This window comes from Alligator sinensis, unplaced genomic scaffold, assembly GCF_000455745.1.
Source record: "Alligator sinensis unplaced genomic scaffold, ASM45574v1 scaffold531_1, whole genome shotgun sequence".
Lineage (NCBI taxonomy): Eukaryota > Metazoa > Chordata > Crocodylia > Alligatoridae > Alligator > Alligator sinensis.
In genome coordinates, this window is record NW_005842173.1 from 254,217 (window position 1) to 275,484 (window position 21,268).

Genomic DNA, 21,268 nt, shown 5'->3' on the forward strand with positions numbered 1-21,268 from the left:
TCCTGGGAGCAGTGCCCATAAAGGAGGTTTAAGGGAAATGACAGCTCAAAGGAGCCACCCCATGACAGAGCACACGAGCGAGCAAAGAGAGGAGTGCACAGAATTTCCTAATCATCGGACGTTGCTGGCACCTTTCAGTCCCGCAGGCTGCAGCTTGCGCGAGGATGCTCTGCCCCCTCACCAAATCACACCAGGATGCAGCAGCATGTTTCTGAAACATCAGAACCTGAAAGAAATATTTTTCTACATCCTGCTTGCCACCAGACAACTTCGAGGTCAAAAAGACTTTGTCAACCTTTCTCTGTGCCTAACTTGGTCTAAATGAGCTATTCCAAACAGGAGATTATACCACACCTTCAGCTCTCCTGTGCAAGATGAATTTTCATTTCTACCTAGGAGGACTTTTACAATCTCTGCTCCCTCCTATGCCTGATGAAGGGCGAGCATACCCAAAAGCTTGCAAATGAATAAAATTATTTGTTTGCAAAGATCTAGTTGGGCTAATAAAAGAGATCACCTCTTCCACGAGTTTTGATTCCTGTTACCAGGAAGGCATTGAAGTCAGGAGAGCTCCGGCACAAAGAGCAAGGCACCGGCCAGCTGCCTTTGCCCTGCTTCGCCAGCAGCAGAGATTCACTGCGACACGAGGACGCAACCTCCCGTCACATCCTGCAGGCAGTGTCATCCATCACTGGCCTCCCCTGCATCTCATCAGCATGCCCAAATTTGTATCCGTCTTATTCAGTGACAAAATTAAGCACAGATTCAAGATCCATGGAAGCTAGCACAGATCAAGAGAGGTCAGGGCTGCTGTGATGAACATCGCCTCTGCTTCTTAGTTGACCAGATCCCTCCACTTCCCATTTCCCTATTCAAGGCTTGGATGGGCCAGAAGATGAACGGGATCCGATTTAGCCAGCACGTGCAGGGGAAGACCTCCAAGGCTAGCTGCAGATGACGAAGGGAGCAACATCTTACTAGAGGAGCAACTCTGAAGCATCACATTTTCTTTTTCCACCAAAGGAGCTCATATTTTGGGGTGGGTTTTTTTCAACCTTTTAAAAATAAAACCATTGAAGCAAAAAAAGAAAGAAAAATAAAAGTTTCTCACACAAAAAAAAGCTGTTTAAACTAACAACTTTTTGTCCTTTTTTTTTTTTCAGATTGTGTTTTGTGGTTTTTCCGGAAAATGTTCATATTGGAGGCAAAACAGCACAAAGAGAGATGGCGGGGGTTGCCAGAACTGCATTTTCCTCTGAAAAAAAGATCTGAGAAGAAGAAGTTTTCTTCTTCTCAGATCTACATGCTACAGACTAAGCCAACGCCTCGACGTCGGGACACCGTGCTGGTCCGAAGGGGATGTAGGCAGTGAAGATCATCCCCCAGCACTTGCTGTAAAGATGGGCTGGTTAAATCAAGGAGCCCTAGTACCGCTCAGCAATGCCCATCTCGTTCTACCAAGTCCAGGTCGGTCTGCTTGGGCACTGTCGGTGGAGAACTGCTCCCCGTTTTCCACCCAAGCCACTGAGACCATTGCTATGGCCATTGCTGTAACTCTGGGGTCCAGTTGGTTTGGCACCCGACACATGCACTGCTTCAGCTCCCTTTCCTGATATCCTCCCCAAGCTTATACCTCACGGTAGTGGTCCTATACCACATGCTGACACCGAATTCACCTGCCTGACCACTGGGTTTTCGGTTCCCTTCCCGAATACAAACCCTCCTTTCCTGCAGCCCTCCTTCAAGAGCTCCCGATCATCACAGGCTGGCAAATGCAGATCGTGGCCCTTCCCCAGTCTGCAGCTCCCAGCTCTCACCAGTCTCTTCCACTGCCTGGCACCTCCCACAGAAGTAAATGTGGCAGAGGGACCCACAGTGTACATGTCCTCGTGGATAATCTGTGGCACGTCACCGGTATCAATATTCAGCCACAACCGTGCAGTGAGGCAGAGTGGTACCATCCACATTATATAGCCGAGAAACCAACACAGAGAAATCAAGCTTAAAATTGTGCAAAAAACACCCATGACTTTTGGGTGTCTGATTCAAGACACATGGAGCCCAATTCTTCCGTGTTCTTAGCATCACGTACCAGCACATGCATTCAAAACACACCTCTCGGCTTGCAAGACCCTTGGGCAAGTCATGCCTCAGGTGTCTGAAGATGGACACCTGCAACGTGAGGATGCACAGTGGTCATCTGGAAAAATGCAGCCATCAGCAATTTGTCCAGCAACACACAGAAACCCTGGGGCAGAAGGAAGGATAGAAACCTTTAATCATGAGACGATCCTTTCCTCTTCCTGCAAGCCCCTACCTCATTCACGTTGTACCTCCCGGCTTCTGGCCTTCTCAGAGACAAGAGCATCCTCAACTACTCAATTCTAATTCACTCCCCCAGCACCAGCCAAACTCCTCCTGCTATTCAAGAAAACATTTTTCATTAAAAAAAATTAATGAATAAAGGATAAATTTTTGCCAACCAGCTCCTCTCTTGGTCTTACTTCTTGCGAGATACCTGCACTTGCCACGAGATGGCAGAACCACAACATGCACGGACCAAAGAGCCCAACACCTCCAAACCCAACGCCTGCCCTTCAGACGCATGACAGCAGCAAACAACTGCTACTATTATTCCCAAAGGTCCAAGGATAGCACCGCTGTAAAACACAGGAAAAGATACTGGATCATATACTCAAACTTACTCATCTTACGAAAAAATAGATGATCATAACCTTCATAAAGATTCTTCCTAAATCTTATCAACGTAGATGACAACTCCAAAAAAAAAAACCTGACGTTTGTTTGATTAGACGATAAAATAATGCCAAACAAAAATCTTTGACGGGCACAGTGTTTCATATTTAATTATAACTTCAATTCAACTCTACCCAATCAAGGTAGCTGCTTGAAAAAAAAATAAACTCTCAAAAAAATCACTGACATTTAGGTCGAGGTCAAGCACTTGAGACTTAGGATGTGTCAGAAGCAAGGTTGCCCACACGGCCTTAATTCGGTGTTTTTATGCATGTGAATTATAGCATGGTCTTTAATTAGAGGATCACATACTATTAAAATAAAACTAAAAACCCGCACCAGCCTCTCCCTCCTTTGTTGCACAAGACAAATCTTGTCTGGTGATGAATTAGGACCATGTACGCGAAACCTTAATTCTTGTTTTTCTTAACCTTTAAAAGGGCTCGATTTCAAGCTAGCATGTCCCTTTAATTTAATTTTTCTGTGTAATTAGATCTCCAGAAGAAGAGAGGTTTAATCTGTCCGTTAAGTGCACATCTCAGTAAAAATGAACAGATCTGAATATTCAAATGCATGCTGAGTATCATCTTATGCCACGAGTGGTCCCATTGGGTCTCATCCTCAGCCGGGATAAACTGATGCGACTCCAGTGGAGACGTATAACAGATTTACAGCAGCAGATACGGCTCAGTAACATCACATGTTCGGAATAAGAAACAGAGGAATCGCATCCGAAGTTGGCCCAAAATCGTGGGCTACAACAGCGGAAGATCTTCACCAAGAACAGCCCCTCGTTTTTTAAATCCAAAGTGATCCACGCTCAAACCTGCATCCTCCATTTATCACTTGCAGAGCCACTGACATAACACTGCTTATCACCAATATCCTACTGATGCTTCAGTCTCATCTGAAGTTTCCTGCGCTCCTCTACTGCCTGCATCTTTCGTGCCAACTCCCTCATTAGCCTTTGTATTTGAGTCACGGGCGGCCAAGAGTACCAATTATAAGTGGCTTCGCCACCCTTAGCTCCTGTAGCTACAATTTTAGGAATACGCCACAAAAGATCAGAGCTGGATTAATTAAAAAAAAAAAAATCGCTGCAGCACCGGAAGGATAATTTGAGGCCGTCTAGAAAATTGTTATTATTTTATTGGCAATGACAGCATCATACAAAACAGTCCGGTGAGGATTAGAAGATTAGCTGGAGGATTTTAAAAGAACGTGCGGTTTTATGTCTTAGCCAATGAGACTGCAGCATACTCAAAGAACGAACCTCTTCCTGGCTCCCGATTGGTTCAGGTCACCTTGGAATGTTAGAAAGCGGCAGCCAGCCAATAAATTACTCCGATTCTGATCAAGCCAATGAAAGACTATGGTAGGAAAGTTGCATTGGTTTAACTGAATTAATTTTATAATTCAAATCAGGTCTCATTAAAACTACCACAAACCCCTGAAGATGGGCAGACCCTAAACCGACTGAAGCGAGGATTAATTTAATTTGGATTAAGCTTAATTTGGAAGTTTGCTGACAAAATGAAACGAGGGAGAGCCAAGATCAAAACTATCTCGGCTCACGTCAGCAAATCCCCAACTTAAGCTAAACCGATTTAAGTGAGCCTTAAATGCCTTAAACCTGTTAAACGAGGAGCAATGGTCTCAAGTTGCAGCAAGAGAAATTTAGGTTAAAGATTAGGAAGAACTTTCTCACTAGGAGGGTAGTAAAACACTGGAACAGGCGACCCAGAGAGGTGGTGGAGTCTCCATCCTTGGAGGTGTTTCTGTCCCAGGAGACAAAGCCTTGGCTGGGATGATGTAGTTGGGGCTGGTCCTGCTTGGAGCAGGGGGGTGGACTAGATGTGACCAGAGGTCCCTTCCAACCCCCATTTTCTGTGATTTTTCTATGACTCTAACCCATCTAGCACGAATCTGTATGAGGAGTTTGCACTGCTTTAAGCAGATCGGTTGTTAACGTTGATTCAGTTCAAATGGTGCGACTTTCCTACCATAATCGAGATCTAGGACTACCTAGAACTGGAAACACTAGACAAGCGCATACCTACAGCGGCATCATGGATTATCCAAACTGTATGCATTTGGGTAAAATTGGGGGTGAATCCGGTTATAGGCTGGGTCGACAGACAGGAAGAAGTGAGCTTGGGTTTTTCTGCCCTCCGTTTAATAACCAAACTCCCTGGTCAGCTTTGCTCACCGTTACGATGATGCCACCCCAGCCCCTTGCTATGCAGTCTTAGCTACGGTGTGCAGGATCGGGGACGGGGAGGGGACATGCCTCGTGCTCTCAGGAGAGCAGCGCCCTGAAGCAAGAAACCCAGAGGTTCCCTCGACTCCTGCCAGCTCCACTTCCATTTTGAACAGCAGCCCGTGGACGGACGCGGTGACTGCGGGGCTGCACTTGAGCCTCTCCCCAGCAGCTGGCACTGCAGCTTCACCACGGCACGGGAAACGTCAGACCAGCGCCCCTGAGCTGTCTGATGGCACAGCCATGGGCCTGCAGAGCCACTGCTGGAATGGACTTTAAACTAGCCCATCTGCTAGGCATCGCGCAGACCTCAAAAGGCTGCTGACCCTTGCCCCAGAGCAGTAGCTCTGCACACTGCGGTAACCTTACCAGGCATGCATCACAACACCATTTCCTTCTTGCTAAAAAAAAGAGAGGAGGATGCAGATGAACAGCTTGAAGTTGGAGCAAGGTTTAGATTTGATATCAAGAACAATTTCTTCCCCATTAGAGCAGTGAGGCAGTGGAACAGACACCCAGGGAAACGGCGAGCTCTCCCCGACTGGAGGTGTTCGAGAACAGGTTGGATATGGGATGATCTAGGAGGAGCTGTGTCTTTTTGTGTTTCTATGAGTATTTCCCACGGATCTGGGCTTTGCTGCTCATCACATGGATCCAGGAGGGCATTCTTCCCCCACCTGCTGCGACACGTGTCGGGGAGGATTTTTTAAGCCATCCCTCAGAGGCATTAGGTGTTGGCTACAGCCAAGGCTGGGGATCATGACTGAAGCATGCTAGTGCTCCTACTAGGACTTAAAAATCAGAGGTTCCTGGTTAGAGAGTCCTGCCCTTCTGCTCAGGGCCAGGCCCAATGCTACATTTGGGGTCAGGAAGGAAATTTTACTCTACAGCCAGACTGGTATGGACAGTGGGGAGTTTTGCCTTTCTCTGTAGGGATGCATGGCGCTCTACTAAGGCTCTCTCGACTGTATTTTAACAACCCGCACAGTGGCAGGACATTAGCCACCACGGTCCCCTGGCTTGACCTGTGACCGATTACACTGGTATGTCTCGTGGCCGTGTCAGGGTTGACTGTGGTTTTGCTAAGAGGTTAGACAATGCATTTGTATGGGATGGTTTAGATAGGGACGGTCCTGCTTCAGGCAGGGGGTTGGACTAGATGACCTCTGCAGGTCCCTTCCAGCTCTGCTTCTCTATGGCTCCATGTCGCTGTTTCTTGTTGTTGCCTCAAGGCATCAGACAGCCTCATTCTCTCTCCTCTCTGCATTCAGAGGATCAAGATGCTTCAGGGTATGGGAAGGTGAAGCAAGAGCTACTTCCCCTTGACCGCCAGGGAGATGCTCACGGATCCTGCTCCCCTAAGCAGCCACCATTGCAAGGTACCTGTAGCGCCCCACCTAGCTCTGAAGGACCAGCCCCACATCCAAGGTCTGCATAACTCAGCATCCCACACAGTGCTCTCCCAGGCCCCAAGTACCCTCAGCCTCACATCTGGCTCTGCACGGAGAGCCCCAACCCCACTAACAGCATCACCCAGGCCCATCAGAAGTCCCCAGGCCCGAGTGCCCTGGGCAGGATACTGGGTGGCCCAGTGCGCCCCGGTGCCGTCGGCAGTGCCCAGCTCACCTGGATGTTCTTCTCACAGTCCGTCTGGTGGTGCAGCAGCAGCTCGCTCTCCAGCAGGAAGCGTTTGCCACACTTGTCGCAAATCTGCATCCGGCTGTGGGTCACGTTCATGTGCTTCTCCAGGTACCAGCGGTTGTTGAAGACCCGCGGGCATTTCTTGCAGGGGTAGTGTTGCTTCTCTTCCAGCTTGACCTTCTGGCCCAGCCCGTCCTGCTCCTTTTTCCTCTTCCTCCCGCGCTGGCCCTCCTCCTCTTCCTCCTCCTCGTCTTCCACTTTGGTCACCTCTTGGGAGGAGGCAGACACAGCCGGCTTGGTGGCTTTGGATGCCCTGCTCCCCCGGCGGGGTGGCACAGTCTTTTCCCTTTTTACTTCGGGCGCCTCCTCTTCGTCGTCCTCTTCCTCCTCTTCTTCTGTGGTTTCCTCCAAGTCTTCCTCCTCACTATGCTCTTCTTCCTCCTCCTCCCCCACTTCGGCATCCTCCTCCTCTTCCTCCTCCTCCTCCCCTTCCTCGTTCTCTTCCTCCCCATCCTCCTCGGTGTCACGCCCATCCCCATCGGGCCGGCTGATCACAGCAGCGGCTTCACTGGGGCTCGGTTTCCCTTCCAACCCCTTGGAGACATTGAGTGTCTGGTTGTTGAGGTTCACCTCCACAATGATCTGCTCCCGGTTGTAGCCCTGGCTGTCTGGGTCCTCCTCAGAGTCCTCCCCCTCCATCTTGCAAACAGCAGCTGGGCCTCCATCATTCTCCTCCTTGTAGTACTGCTTGGGGGGCATGGCAGGGAGGTGCTGGTTGCTGCCACTGCCAGCCCGGTCCTCTACGCGCACAGAGTAGGGATCATTCCCTTCCCGGGCGTAGATCTTGGGGTGCGGGGAATCCACCTCTTGCTTGATCTCGCAATAGTACTGAGGGGGGACAGTGCTGCTGCAGCTGTCCGGGGGCAGGGCCATGTCGCTGGCCATGGCCAAGCTGAGGGACCTGGTGTTGATGAGATCCTGGCAAGAGGAAGCGATGTTATTCATCTGCAGCACGGCAGCGGCATTCAAGACGTCCTGCACATTGCAGGAGTTCACCAGGAGCTTGGAGGTGTAGATGAAGTTGAGGATCTGCTGGAAGCCCTGGGAGGTGAGGGCCTCCAGCGAGAGCTCGACCCGCTGCAGCTGCTTGTTCTGGGTGAAGAGGGAGTGGAAGAACTGGCTGTAGGCGGCAAGGACCCCTTTGTGGGCAGGGAAGATGCTCTTCTGCTGCACCAGGACGATGTCCACGTCGCACAGGTCTGGCTGAAACAGGCGCTGCTCGTTCAGTCTGTCCATCAAACAGGTGAAGTGGAGTGCTACATCCTCCACCAAGGAGTACTCAGTGGAAGGGTAGTCAGTCGTCTTTTCAACTATCAGCTGTGGGGAGAAAGAAGAGACGAGAATTCAGAACCAAAAGCCTCCTCCGTGTCTGGCACGCTGTCCCCCACCCGTCCCTCCTCCCAGACACCAAAGGAGGCTGTCTGACCTAGCAGTCACAGCACTTGACGTAGTGGCAGGACCTACAGTGGCTGGTGACTTTCCTCTGCTCAGGTCCTGGACCCAACCACTTCCTTCTCACAACTGGGCAGAGGAGACAATATTTGCCTACTTCCATGCAGGGATCTCAAAACAAGTTCCCAGGTCCAGACTTTATCACCGTTTCCCTTTTATTCCCCCCCGCCGGTGGTCTTTGACCTGAAACAACAGGATGACCCTGGACTCAGCTGGGTCATGTCTATGGGGTGGACCTAAAGCCCTTGGACCTAAAAGCACCAGCTCCTGCTTCATCTCAAGGACTAGGCACCATGAGGCAAAAAGCCCTGGCCGACTCCCAGCTCCTTACATAATCCAACCACTGACAAAAAGTCAAAGAGGCTAATCTAAGCTATACCTGCAGCTCCTAATCTTTCCATGGAAGCCTGACTTTTACACCTGAATTTCCCCAGGTCTCACACCCTCCATTTGCCAATGCTGTGACCCCCCACCCCAACCTTGGGGCAAGATCTGCTACGTGGGAACCACCATTCTGCACCATCACCAACCTACAGCATTCACCTCGAGAGGAGTTCAGGCATGGGTCTATCTATATAGCTGCTCACTACGAGTGACATGCATGGTGTTGGTGCATCAGAGCCCAACGGGGAGCTGGGTTGAAACCACCAACCCTCCATCTCCATGGACATTGAGCAAAGCAAATACAGGGGAAAGCTTTCAGTTGCTATGCACCGTGGCTGGATTTGATCAGAGCAGGAAAGGCTCGAATGATCACTCAAAACTGATGGGCAAAGTACCGAAAGACTAAATCCGGAATGGGACACACCAGAAAGGGACAGGGAGCCATTACGTGCGGTGCAAGAACTACCCAGCCGCCTTCAAACATTCTCCTTTATTTGTGCAAACTAAATAGCAAGATCCGTGTTTTAGGGTCTGGTTATATACCCCGCGTACAGGCGCGCACACACTCCAGAATACAAAAAAACCCTCCCCAAGATCACAGGGGTACCCGTTCCAGAAATCAGTGTTTAAGCAAAGACTTCATTGGCTTATTTCCAAAAGAAATGCCAGCAAGGAAAGCTATTCTTTCCAGCCTTACTATCCAGGTAGCACAGAGGAAAGGCAAATATCTCCTTACTCTTTCAGTGAGTTCTTCATGTGCGTTTTGGTGACCACCCACATGCCAATCAGGCAGACTGTCACCGCATGATGCAAATAGACAACCTGTCGGTGCACTCCTTTTCTGCTACCATTTACCTATCTGACTGAATTGCACCAGAAAGCCAGAATCCCGTTTTAATGCTAGGATCTTATGCAGTGGTGGGGAAACCGAGGTACAGACAACTACGCGATTTGTGCACGGTCATGTAAGGAGGTCTAAGCAAAGCCGCAAAGATCGCACACACGTCCCTGCTTTTAGGCACGATGCTACCATATCACCCCTTCTCTGCCCTTATAACCCCATCGAGCATCCTCCTATGCTGAAAAGCTTAGAGCCTGTCCACACGAAGCAGCAGTGATTCTGGAGTAAGCCAAGATGTGAATCCATACTTTTAATCTGGAACAAAAGCGTCCACACGGGAAGCTATTCAAGAACTGCTGCTGCAGCACAGTTCATTTCCCAGTAACTTTTCTGGCCCATTTCCCTCTGTAAATGAGCCCGCAATGAAGTTCCCCGTTTTTCCAGTATTTGCATATGTCTAGGTGACGTGCTGTAACAACGCTGGCAGCTACAGCTGCCCGGGTTGCCAGGACCGGTGGCAGATCCCTCTCGGGGCAGACAAACTCACAGGGACCAGACAATGCACCTTGCCCTGCAGGGAGCTGAGCATCTGGCTGGAGAAGGGCAGAAATCAGCAAGGAGATGACATGTTTCAATGCCTCTCTTGGCACTCGGTGCTGGCTTTCTGCCCTGTGGGACCCGAAAGCCTAGTCGCTAGCTGTGCCTACAAAGGCAGAACTGAAGCTGCATGGTTTGGGGGTGGGTCCGAACCCCCACAGTGCCCTGGAAGGAATTCACACCACTCTCTGCAACAGCCCCCATCAAATCCCTGCATCCCTCTGCTTGCCAAGCCCCAATTCGCCCAAAAGCAACCTGCCACATCTCAATGTTTCAGACCTGTGGAGGAAAGTGGCTTGCAGGTACCTCCATACTTCCCAGAGGACCAGTGGTTTCCATCCTGTGGATACCGGTTGTCAGCATCCTTTCCTGGGGGAGGCGTTGTAACTTTGCAATCATCTCTTCTCAGCTGCTGCCTAAAACACACAGACCCCACAACTCTGCCCTGCAATCCCTGCCTCAGTCCCCGCAGACTTTGGCTAAGCTTTTAGAGGGATGTCAAATCCTCATTTACAGACTCCAGGAGCTGGCACATCCCTGCTGAGCTATTCTGGGCTTACTGCACCTTTTGGGGAGGGAAGAGAGTGATCTCGTAGCACAGGTCCCTACTGCTGGGAGTTACCGGGCATCACTGGGGCACGCCAAGGAGAACGTGTCCTGCTCTCCGAGGTCACCCTTCAAAGCACAGGCCAAATCTGCTGCAGACCGCAGGCCCGGCTCTCGCTGCACCCTGGACCACAGGACTCCTTTTTGCTTCAAGTCCGAGGCACGTACCTTCTCCAGTCTACATAACACAGACACCCAAATACTTGCAAAAAGACATAAAGCAGCCCTACAAGCCACCCCGCTGCACGTGACCCATCTCTGGAGGAGAGAACTAGGAGCTCGTGACGGACGCGACCTGTGCTGCAAGGCACTGCACACGTCGGTGAGAAACTCATCGTAAGAGCTTCCAAAAATCAACCCAGAGGCCATTATTTTATTGCTCGAGTGGTGCCAAGGGGCAGCGAGATGCGTGTGGGAATTGGGACCAGGCCGATTACAGAATCGGAGAGATGTAGGGCTGGAAGGCACCGCTGCAAATCACAGCTAGTCCAGCCCCCTGCCTGAGGCAGATCAGCACCACCCATCTAAATCCAGGTTTAACCTATGAACTAAAACTACACAATCAGCCTGATCACAAAACCACACGGGATAGCACCTAACCGGCCACAGGTAAAGCAGAGAGACAGCAAGGGTCAGCATCCTGCTGCTACAAGGGTTGTTAAAATATGCCCCAGGTTATGCCCCCTTCAGAGGAAGGCAACCCCCTGCCCCCAGTCTGCAACAACCTGATGTCAGAGGTGCCAGGCTCTGCAGGTGCCGTTTTCTTCCCAGCTAGGCATGAACGGCTCCCCCGTGGGATTTTGGGGTTCAGCACATTGCACGCATCTTGCATCCAGTCACCAGAGAGCCGGCGTGCAGACCATATCGATCACCAGGCCGTCGGCGGTACCAACAGGCACGTTAAAAGCCAAGAACTGGAATTCACAGCGAAGGGGGGGAGAAAGAAGAAAAACCCTGGCAGTCAATTTGGCTTCGTTCCTCAAACCACAAAAGGACCTAAATTAGCATGTCAGCTTGTAATGATTTCAGCTGCTACTTAGCATCTCTTAGCTTAACATAATCGAAACCTCAGCGTGGTGGGCAGCAGGAAGGGTAGGCTGCCTCCGTGTGCTACTGCACAAGGAGCTGGAGCTAGATCCCTGGGCCCATTGCTTTCAGGGAAAAGAAAGTTACGGGTCTGCCCTAACTGAGAATTTGCTTCGTACGCCTGGGAAAACTCTCAGTATAACCTCATGTGGAACCAAAGCAAAAAACTGCTATACCTGTAAAAACTCACCCACGGGCACTTGCTGAGGGTACAGACGTGATTACTAGGCAGTTGTTAACTCTGGACTTTACTCTGCAGTAAATTTATCCCGTAATAAGGAGCCGGCACAACGCACTCTCCGAAATTCGCTGCCTGCACTAGGTATTATTGCAGCACAGAGCCACGAGATGGTGAGAAAACCAGATTACTTTGGGCAGATCCCCATCCCAGAATCAAGCGGATCAAGGGAGCAGACAAATCATCAGATAACAGAAAAGCAGGGCTGGAAGGGACCTCACGAGGGCATCTAGTCCAGCCCCCTGCTCAAGGCAGGATCATCCCTGGCTAAACCAACCCAGACAGGTGACATATCCCAAGTAACTCCCCCATGGAGAGAGATTACTACACAATTTTCACGGGGTAACTTGACTCTGGATTGGGGTAATCTACTGTGAACGGTGCTGTACGTTATACTTTTACTGGGTAGGCAGTCACCCGTCACCTCCCTGATGACACTTTTACTGGGTAGGCGCATCTGCACCTTTATCCTGGTATAAAGGGAGCCTTCTTTCAGTTTAGCGCCTACTGCTTGGGGAGGAACAGGAAAAGGCCTTCTTAAGACAGGATATGCAATTATCCATGCACTGCAGCAGGAGGAAGAGGCGGGTTGCTGTTGCACCCAAGGGGCTCTCAACTCCTACTGCAACACAGATCAAAAAAATACAGCAAGTACAATGAGATTAGCCCTGTGCCCTGGCAGTCAGGTCATCAGGCTGGCCAACAGAAGAGACGGGTGCCAGTGTATGCGCATGCAAAGTCTTCCTATATCATGCATCTTTTATACACGTGTAAGTAAATACACACCGAGCCAACCATAAACTTTTGCACAGTTCCTTATACAGGCAAGGGCCTGATCAAGCATTTACAAACTAATCAATGTACCAGCCATGTCAGACTTGCCTCCTAATTAGGTGGTATCCGGTACCTACATTATATTTGCGTCCTAAACTGTGGTACACCACCACTTTAAACTTGCTTCTTGCAGTCCTGTTATCCTGCCCAAACTAAGCCATGTCTGCCTGGCATCTCATCGCAGCTCCAAACCTCCCCAATTCTTTCCAGCCATATATCAAGCCTCCCTCATCAGGTGTAGCAATTGCCCCGGCTGCGGAGATGCAGCTCATCCTCAAATCAATCGCACGCCACGTCTTTCTTGATTTAACCCTTCCAAATTGGTCCAACAAGGTCAATCATTGTTACGGTAGTACGAAAAAGTTTTCCGGGTAACTAAGTCCATGGATACTTATATGGCCCAGACTGGCAGGGTATTTGAGCATTTTAGTCTTTAAGTTTACAACACCCCTGTAAGGAATGGAAATCCTATTCACCTGTCTGGCCAATGTGGGGCTACAACACTGTTAAAACTGGGATGGGGCTTCGGGAACCTGGTTTAGGTACATCTCCCGGGGCCAGGCCGGCATGGAGGGAGGGAGGAGGCTATGACTCAAGAAGGCTGCCTAGCAGTTGACACTGCAGCCTGTTAAAAGAGGGACTGGGAAAACAGAGGTCTCTTTTGTCTGAGCCTCTAAGTCTTTTCAGCCCGAAGGGACAAAACCTAAGCCTGCTGGATGACTAAGGCAGCTGGCATACTGTAAAGCTGGCCCAGCAGCCTCAGACAGAGGAGCAAGGCAGAGGGATTGTGTTTCAGCGGTGCTGCCTTGGAAGGGAAGGGAAGGGAAGGGAAGGGAAGGGAAGGGAAAGGGGTGCTGGGTTCTGCTCCAAAGGTGTTTCCACATTTTGTATTTAATAGTCATGGGATAAAATGCATAGCTAGCTCCTGGCCCCCCGCCAACAGAAACCAGGGTATTTTCTGAATACCTCCCTATTAGGGTTTTGCAAAATTTTGGCAGCGGTTTTGGGCCATTTCGGCGCCCGAAACACCGAATCCGAATTGAAAAGGAAGGCTCCGAAACATTTCAGAAGTGTTTTGGAGAATTTCAGAGCTGGGCTTGCAGGGAAACAAAAAACTAAGGAGAGGGAGGGGGAAGAGGGCGGGAAGGACTGCTCTCACCCATGCCACAGGGCAGCTGCCACGTGGGGTGCGGCGATCCCCACTGCCCTCCACTGCATGGGGGGGCTCTGCCAGGAGCCCCCAGTCGCCGCTGCTGCAGCATCCAGTGAGTGCGGGGCTTTTTCTTTTTCTTTTTTCTGTGGATGGCAGCATGCTGCCAATGCCAGCTGGGGACAGTGCCAGCACCCGAGTCTGCCCAGCACGGACCTGGGAAGAACCCAGTGCTGGCGCTGGCCCCAGCCGGCAGCATGTCGTCATCCCACACACAGATCCAGAGGCCCATGTCCCCCAGGAGGCTGTGGGGCTGTGCCAAACTCCTCCCAGGGGGTTGGGCCCCGGATCTGCGTGCAGGATGACAGCACACGGCCGCTGCCAACAACTGATATTAGTTTTGCTCTGAACAGTTTGAGATGCAGATTTCCAAAAAACCCTGCATCTACCTCCTTGAAACTTGGCACTCGTCATGCCCTCAGAAGGGGCTACCATCCCTGCACTTTTCATCTGAATCAGGCAAGAAATGACAAAGTTATAGGCATTTTAGTGACTCCCCATTATAGCCTATGGCTGAAACACTGTTGAAACTCGGAAACAGATTTGGATAACATCGAAATGGGACAGTGATCCGAAACGCCGAATCCAAAATGAAACATAACTGTTTCGCACAGCCCTGGACCCTGTATAACTAATACTCTCGGTTTCTTCAAACAACGGACATTGAAAATCCACGCAAAATTGTGGGTTTCCATCTGGTTTAGGAAGTGGACGTTAGGGTGGTCTCTGCATCGGTACAGGTCGTGCCAGGCAGGTTTATTACAGAGCCCCACCAAGCCACCAAGGAGCATAACCAACCCTCCAGGCTTCATCCCCTCGCAGATGGCAGCGTTTGGAAAAGGTCTGTCCAAATAGGCTGGTCACCGTCAGGGACAAGGTACTGGACTGGGTGGGTCCACAATCCCCAGCAAGCAGCATTTCCTCCCGACTCGCGACACCATGAAGAATGAGATGAGACGGCCCTTAGCAAGAAGAATATTCTGGTTTGGCACCTACAGAAATAACAGCGTGGAAGGTAAAAGGCAGCAAGTGGGGTGGTTTTCTTGCATTGCCATAGATCAGGATAACTCAGCTTCTCTCTTCAGCAGGGTCAGCAAAACATCGGAACAAATCAATAGCTGCTTCTCCCGCTAATGGAGAACGTGGCAGATGTTACTCAGCTGCACGAGTCAAGTCTGGTTCCCCGAGCCGCCCGTCTGGATGACGTGGGCTCCCGTATCCATTAAAGTCAGTGGGTGCTCTGCTGCTAATTGGAAGCGTATCAGGCCTGATTTCCTCTCCGCTCTCGGACAGAGCCGGTCCTTGCAGCCGTCTCTCCCAAGTGCTCGATGCTGCCAGTCCAACTCGCACGCCTTTTGAAGGCAATTAGTGCATTACGCTACATGAAGCTGTTTGGCTTGATCACGGTTCTCTTCATGGTGACTTAAGTTATTCCTCTTTTATTTTATTTTTTTATTGCCAAGCCGGGGGGGAGGCATCACCTGGAAAAATTAAAGTGGCATAGCTGCTGTGGTGTAGCAGCCCCAGGCAGGAGAACAGAGTGAACTGTCCATATCTCAAAGGATGAGAAAGCCATTTGTGCTGACCGTCTCCTGGAGCAGTAAAGGTTGCGGAAGAAATCAAACTTCGCATTGTGGTTGTATCAGAATTGGCAGAGCCATCTTAGTTTATTTGGAGCTATACAAGTGATCACAAGGAGGGCTCTCAAAGAAACTCTGAACTCTACAAGCTTACAAGTGTATTTATACTTTAGACAGTGAGAAAAGATGCCTGGTTCAGACAGAGCAACCTTGAAGAAACAGGAAGAAGTTGATCATTCGTTTGTCACATGTAAGCAGTTTGCTTATTTAGCAAACACTGTGTTTTGGGAACGGCTATCAGTTTCTGGTTCCCGGAAATGAGGAGGTTAACATCTGCACACAGAGATTAATATATCAAGACAAAACAAGGCATGAAGGTTTTTCCTTATCTTAGAACATTTTGAAACACATGGCATCAGCATCTTCTCTTCTCTTTCTCTCTGTCTCTCCTCTTAGTCAAGTAAGAGACCTGGTTAAACTTATTTCCACAAGGTCAAGAGACCCGAGAAAGAGCCTTACAGCTTTGGGGCAGGGCCTGCAATATTTGTGCCCAGCAAGAAAGAGCCCTGTCCTAAGAGTCTGTCATTTGACAGAGCGCAGAGCCAGGGCAGCACAGAAGGGAAGAAAAGAAATACTAGAAATAAAAAGTTATAGGACTATGATCCTCTGCCCGGCGTAGCCTGCGGTCAGAGAACCTCACCTCCATCACTCTGGCCCCAAACCCATCCCTTTTGCTCGAGTAATACCACGTCTTTTAGAAAGGCAGCCAGTCTTGGCTTAAACACCTGCAAGCCACGATGGAAATCACCCCGAGGTGCAACCTGCCAACTCCGTGCCCGAGGCAGCCGTGGGACACCTGGGGCAGCGCTGGCTGGTACAGTGCCGAGCACCGCGATGTGATCAGCTGCTGCTCTCCTCTCGGTGACGTGACAGCAGCCACCGCAGACTGAGTTAAAAGCTATTTTAATGCTCTGCTCTCTTTGCTATTCAATATTTGCCTCTTATTCCTAATCTGAGCATGCCTTCCAGCTCCTGGGTGCCACATGCTCGTTCTTCTACCGCAAATACTTCTCTGTGAAACGTGCCCGTCTCAGCATGTTTTAATCTACAGCAGCACCTAAGACAGTCAAAACCTCTACGAGGCCTCTCATGTTCCAGCTCAGGAACAGCTGCCTAGGCCAGAACCGAGGGCCTTTTACTACGTATTTTCCTGGCGTTACAGCAGTGCCTAAAAGTGCTTGTGCAAGGTGCTGTACGGATTAATACAATCTCCACCCACGCAGCACGCTCTTTAAAAAAGCAGGACAGGGAGAGAGTGGGAGAAGCAAAAACAGAAGTGCAGAGGGGCAAGTTCACACAGCAGCTCCACGGCGGAGCTGGGATGGGAACCCAGGAGTCCAGACTCGCAGTCTAGTGCCTCCTCCATCTACCCCTAGTCCTTCTTCTGTCAAACAGAGACAATGCTAAGTAGAGCTGGCTGATGTTTCTCATTTCATCTTTAAATACAAAAATGACTTTTCCATCCAAACAGACATTTCAGTGGGAAACTGCTTTGTTCTTTTGCCAAAGAGAAAGAAAACTCAATGTCAGTGTTCAGACTAAAACCTTTTTTAATTTAAAAAAAAAAAATTCCTGACGGGAACAAAAATAATCCCTTCTCACCAGCTGTAGTTTGAAGACGAGGATCTCTCCCCGAAGATGGGGGAAGAGAGCCAGTACTCTGTGTCTTCTTTCTCCACCCCGCTCCGTGCAAAAGGGACTTGGAAGAGGTCCATGCACTGGATCTGTGCACAAAGCCCCTGGGCAAGAACAACGCTTTGCTCTTCGTTACCATCTCTCCGCTACGTTTACTGGAGGGATGCAAGTGGACAAGAAGAGGTGCAGGAGGCATGAAATTCCCGCGCTTTGCTGATAATGCCAGAACTTAGGAGGACACCAGTTTTCACGGGGGGACATTTAAAAATCCTGCTGCATGTGTAGATCATGCTGCCGGTGCGATCCAGCCACCTGCAACAGTGGAGAAGACAACCAGACTGGCAAGACGTTTTTAGAAGAAGGTGCCAAACCTCCTTGCTGCTGATGGACGACTCCGGTTTCGACTCCAGGGTTACAAGCAGGTGGGACGTGCGGATCGCTCTGCACTGAAAAGCTACAAGGGTAATTTCTTAAGTAGCCAAGTGCTGCCAACGTACGTGGTGCTGCGTCATTATTAAAATATGCATCTGTTTGCCCGCTAGGAGAATCTGAGACAGAGATGGCTTGCCAGGAAGGCACCTGGGAGGCTAGGTCAGTTTGGAGAAAGACCATCTACCTGAATGCATGTCCCTGCATAAATAAAAACCCTCACCAAGAAATTAAACCCATCTCTGGCACACTGGGAAGGAAACAACATGCAGAAGCCGCCCTCATGCTGCTGCCATCTCGGGGATGCCCGGCTTTTTGCAACCACCGCTCTGGCACCCCCCGAGCGGGTCGTGCTTGTATTACCTGCTTGCCAAGGTGGGCACTGCTCTTGAGAGACCGGTCCCATTCACAGCCCCTCGAGAGCAAAAATGGCACTGGGGCCACACGCAGGGACCCTCTATGCCATCTGCTTTATCCACACGCCAGGAACGGGCACGTGCGAGTGGGAACGAGTAGACATGACTTGTTGGTAGAGAGGAAGGTCTCCTGACCCTCCATGACTCCATCAAGATCTCTTTTGCACCTCTTTTTTCTACTCCTGAGCTACCATCACTCACATGCTTCCCGGCACTCGTGCTCCTCAGTCCTCTGCCAACGTAAATCAGCCTCACTCCATTGAAGCCCACGAAGCTAAGCCCATCTAAGCCTGATAGGGATCCAGCCCTTATAAGGTTGGTCAACACAGCAACCTCCAGTCGTGAAGACCAGGGCACGCTCCCAGCCACATGCTCTGCCCCGACAGTTTGCAAAGGGAGAAAGGAGAACATCTCATTATAGACCAAAGGCTCAAAGAGTTTCTGGGTTACACTCCTGGCCCCATTCTTGACGTGCGCAGCGCTAAATCCTGGAGCGCAAAGCAGGCGCAGACATCTGAGCCCACTCCGTGGATCCAGGTCTCCCCTCGGAAATGCTGAGCTCTGCAAAGGGCCACCACGTTCCACTCCGCGGTCAATGAAGGATGGGCCACGCCGGTGCACAGTCCAGACTCGGCACTTGGAAAATAAATATTTCCCATCCTTTCTCGGAGTGGGGGCCAAGGAAAGGTTCACTCTGGTAACCGCAGTGCTGTCAGCTCTGGCAATCGCCGAAAAGTAGAGCTGGAAGGAGCTCAGGAGGTCCCAGATAGTCCAGTCCCCTCTCCTGGCAGCAACACCCTTGTCTAAATCATTGCAGCCAAGGGCTGGTCTTACCTGCTCTTAAACAGTTGCAGGGATGGAAGCTCCCCAGCCCCTCTGGGTAACCTGTTCCAGCGCTTACCCACCCTCAGTTCTTCCTAACAGCTACCCTGAACTCTCTTGCTATAATTTAAACCCATTACTTATTCAGTCCCCAGTGACTAAAGAGAACGCTTGATCATCTTCATTATTGGAAGATTGTGATCAAATCTCCTCCACCCCCCAGGCTTCCTTTCCTCAAGCTAAAGCATCCTGATTTTTCCAGACTTTCCTCCCAGGGTATGTTTCTGCACCTCTAAATCACTACTTTTCTTCCCTTCTAGGCTTTCTCCCACTCATCCATGTCTGTCATCACGTGTGGTACCCATAACTAGGCATAGCACTCCAGGTCAGGCCATCTAATCATGAATCTCCAACTGTTTGGAGTCCTGCTAAAAAGCCCTGGATTCCAGCTAATGCCTAAGCATCTCTGCTTTCCTTTAGAAAGCACCAAGACCACCAAAACAATTCAAAGTCTGAACCTGAACAAAACCCCAAAGTAATGATTAAGAATCTCCTACTGGTACAGGGCCCAACCCATGACTCCTCATGCATGGGGGGCCCAACCCATGACTCCTGATGCATGGGGTTGACTCTACTGGGTGCAGGAAATGCAGCTTGGTGGCTGTAGTACTACTGCACGTGCTCTGCTGTTAGTGTTCGAGGTGCTGTGCAAACCACAGGCCACTGAAACAGGTATGGGCACTGCATCTGTCACGGGCCGGGTTCCTCTCCTTTCCCGATGCTCCCTTGCTCGCCAGGCTATTCGTGATGGCCGCGCTCCCCAAAGCGCCTGCTTCGAGTCAGAGGCTGCATTTTAAAAGCTCAAATCAATTCATTCTGCATGTGCTAAATCTGCAACCTTTCACCCACACTTCACCCCCGCCTGGCTGCACTAATCAATCCCAGCCCTAGCCATGTCTTGGCTGCATCTTGCTGGGGGCTTAAGGTTTATTCTGCAGTAGGAGGGTTGCTCTTTATGGCTGTCCGGTGCTTTCCTCTCTCACTCCTTATTCCTCTGCATCGAGCCAACACCACGACAGGGCTACGATGGCCCCATTCAACCAAGGTTTGGAGTTCGCCCCTCGTTGGGTCCACATCCCGATGCTTTGCAGAATGAGACCCTTGGGCTGGCTGGACTCAAGGCACCCATGACAGACAAGCGATGCCCTATGCAGTCACCCTGCAAGCTCCTCCATTTGGAGGCCAGAAGGGATGGGTTTTATCCCCGTGTTGACCTGCCACAATAAAGACAGGTCCTTCCAACTCCGTCCCGGGAATCCAGCACTGAGCTGGACATTTGATCCCCGAACTGAAGCCCATCTTCCAGGAAGATGCTGAATCTGAACAGAAAGAGGTGGTTCAAGCACCTACTTTGAATGCCTTCAAGAGACATTTGGATGTCTATCTTGCTGGGATCCTATGATCCCTGCTGACTTCCTGCTCCTGGGGCATGGGGCTGGACTCGATGATCCTCTGAGGTCCCTTCCAGCCCGAATGTCCATGAATCTATGAGACGGCCCGATAACCTGCTCCCCCCCGCTAACACAACCGGGACTTTGCTGACGTCCAAGTCCTGGCCAGTGCTCCTGGTATGCCTCGTCTGCTCCTTTTGTTTAGTCTCTTGCTCGGCAGGAACAAAAGCAGCCCTGGCATGGAGGACCCTCCATCTGGGCCATAAAGCAAACATCTGGCAGCAACAACCCTTGCGAAGTAGAAGCTGGCTGGGCCCGTCTTCAGCAGGGGGGGAGACTATTTCTCCGCTCCATGCCATGAACACCTACCCAGATTTCCACCACACCGGGCTCTACCAACGTCTCGCCCCGTCATCAAAACCGCTCTCGGAAATGACAGCCTCCAAGACCAAAATCCTGAGCTCGGAAAGGAGCAGTGACCTTCAGCCCGCAAGTCTCTGCCAACGTGCCTCATCACGACTTGGAAAGCCTCGAGAGCAGTTCGTTCCAGGCCTGCAGTCCATAGCAACAAAGTGGAGAGAGAGGCTACTTTTAACTTATTTATTGTTAGAAATCCAGCTGTTGCCACTCAACTTAATTCATCCCAGAACATCAGCATCGCTGGTTTTATTGCTGACACTCGCTCTCCCTCTTTGCTCTGGTGCAAATCCCAAGCTACCAGCACCGAGCCAAGCCCAAATCGCTGCCAAAGGATGAACATAGGCATGCTCTGCTTGTAGGCAAGTACAGGTGATGGAGAAGGAACAAGAAACACTAAATCAGCATCCAAGCCCAATGCTTGGCTTTGGCTCAGCTCTACATGAAGACAAAGCAAGAAAGAGTAAGAGCAAGCATGTTCCTGGCACTCTT

At 50.5% G+C, this 21,268-nt stretch overlaps 1 protein-coding gene across 4 annotated transcripts in view; it reads right to left on the reverse strand.

Annotated features, from left to right (window-relative positions):
* The window catches only part of ZBTB47 (zinc finger and BTB domain containing 47), a 77,373-nt gene that overhangs the window by 21,068 nt on the left and 35,037 nt on the right, over positions 1 to 21,268 (reverse strand). For 3 of the 4 annotated variants that reach the window (XM_025206817.1, XM_006025910.3, XM_025206819.1), the window contains exon 2: positions 6,644 to 8,035. In XM_025206817.1, coding sequence (XP_025062602.1) covers positions 6,644 to 8,035 — 1,392 coding nt within the window. Of the gene's footprint in view, positions 1 to 6,643; positions 8,036 to 20,728; positions 20,747 to 21,268 lie in introns of those variants that run through there. The other variant, XM_025206818.1, reaches the window with a different exon arrangement.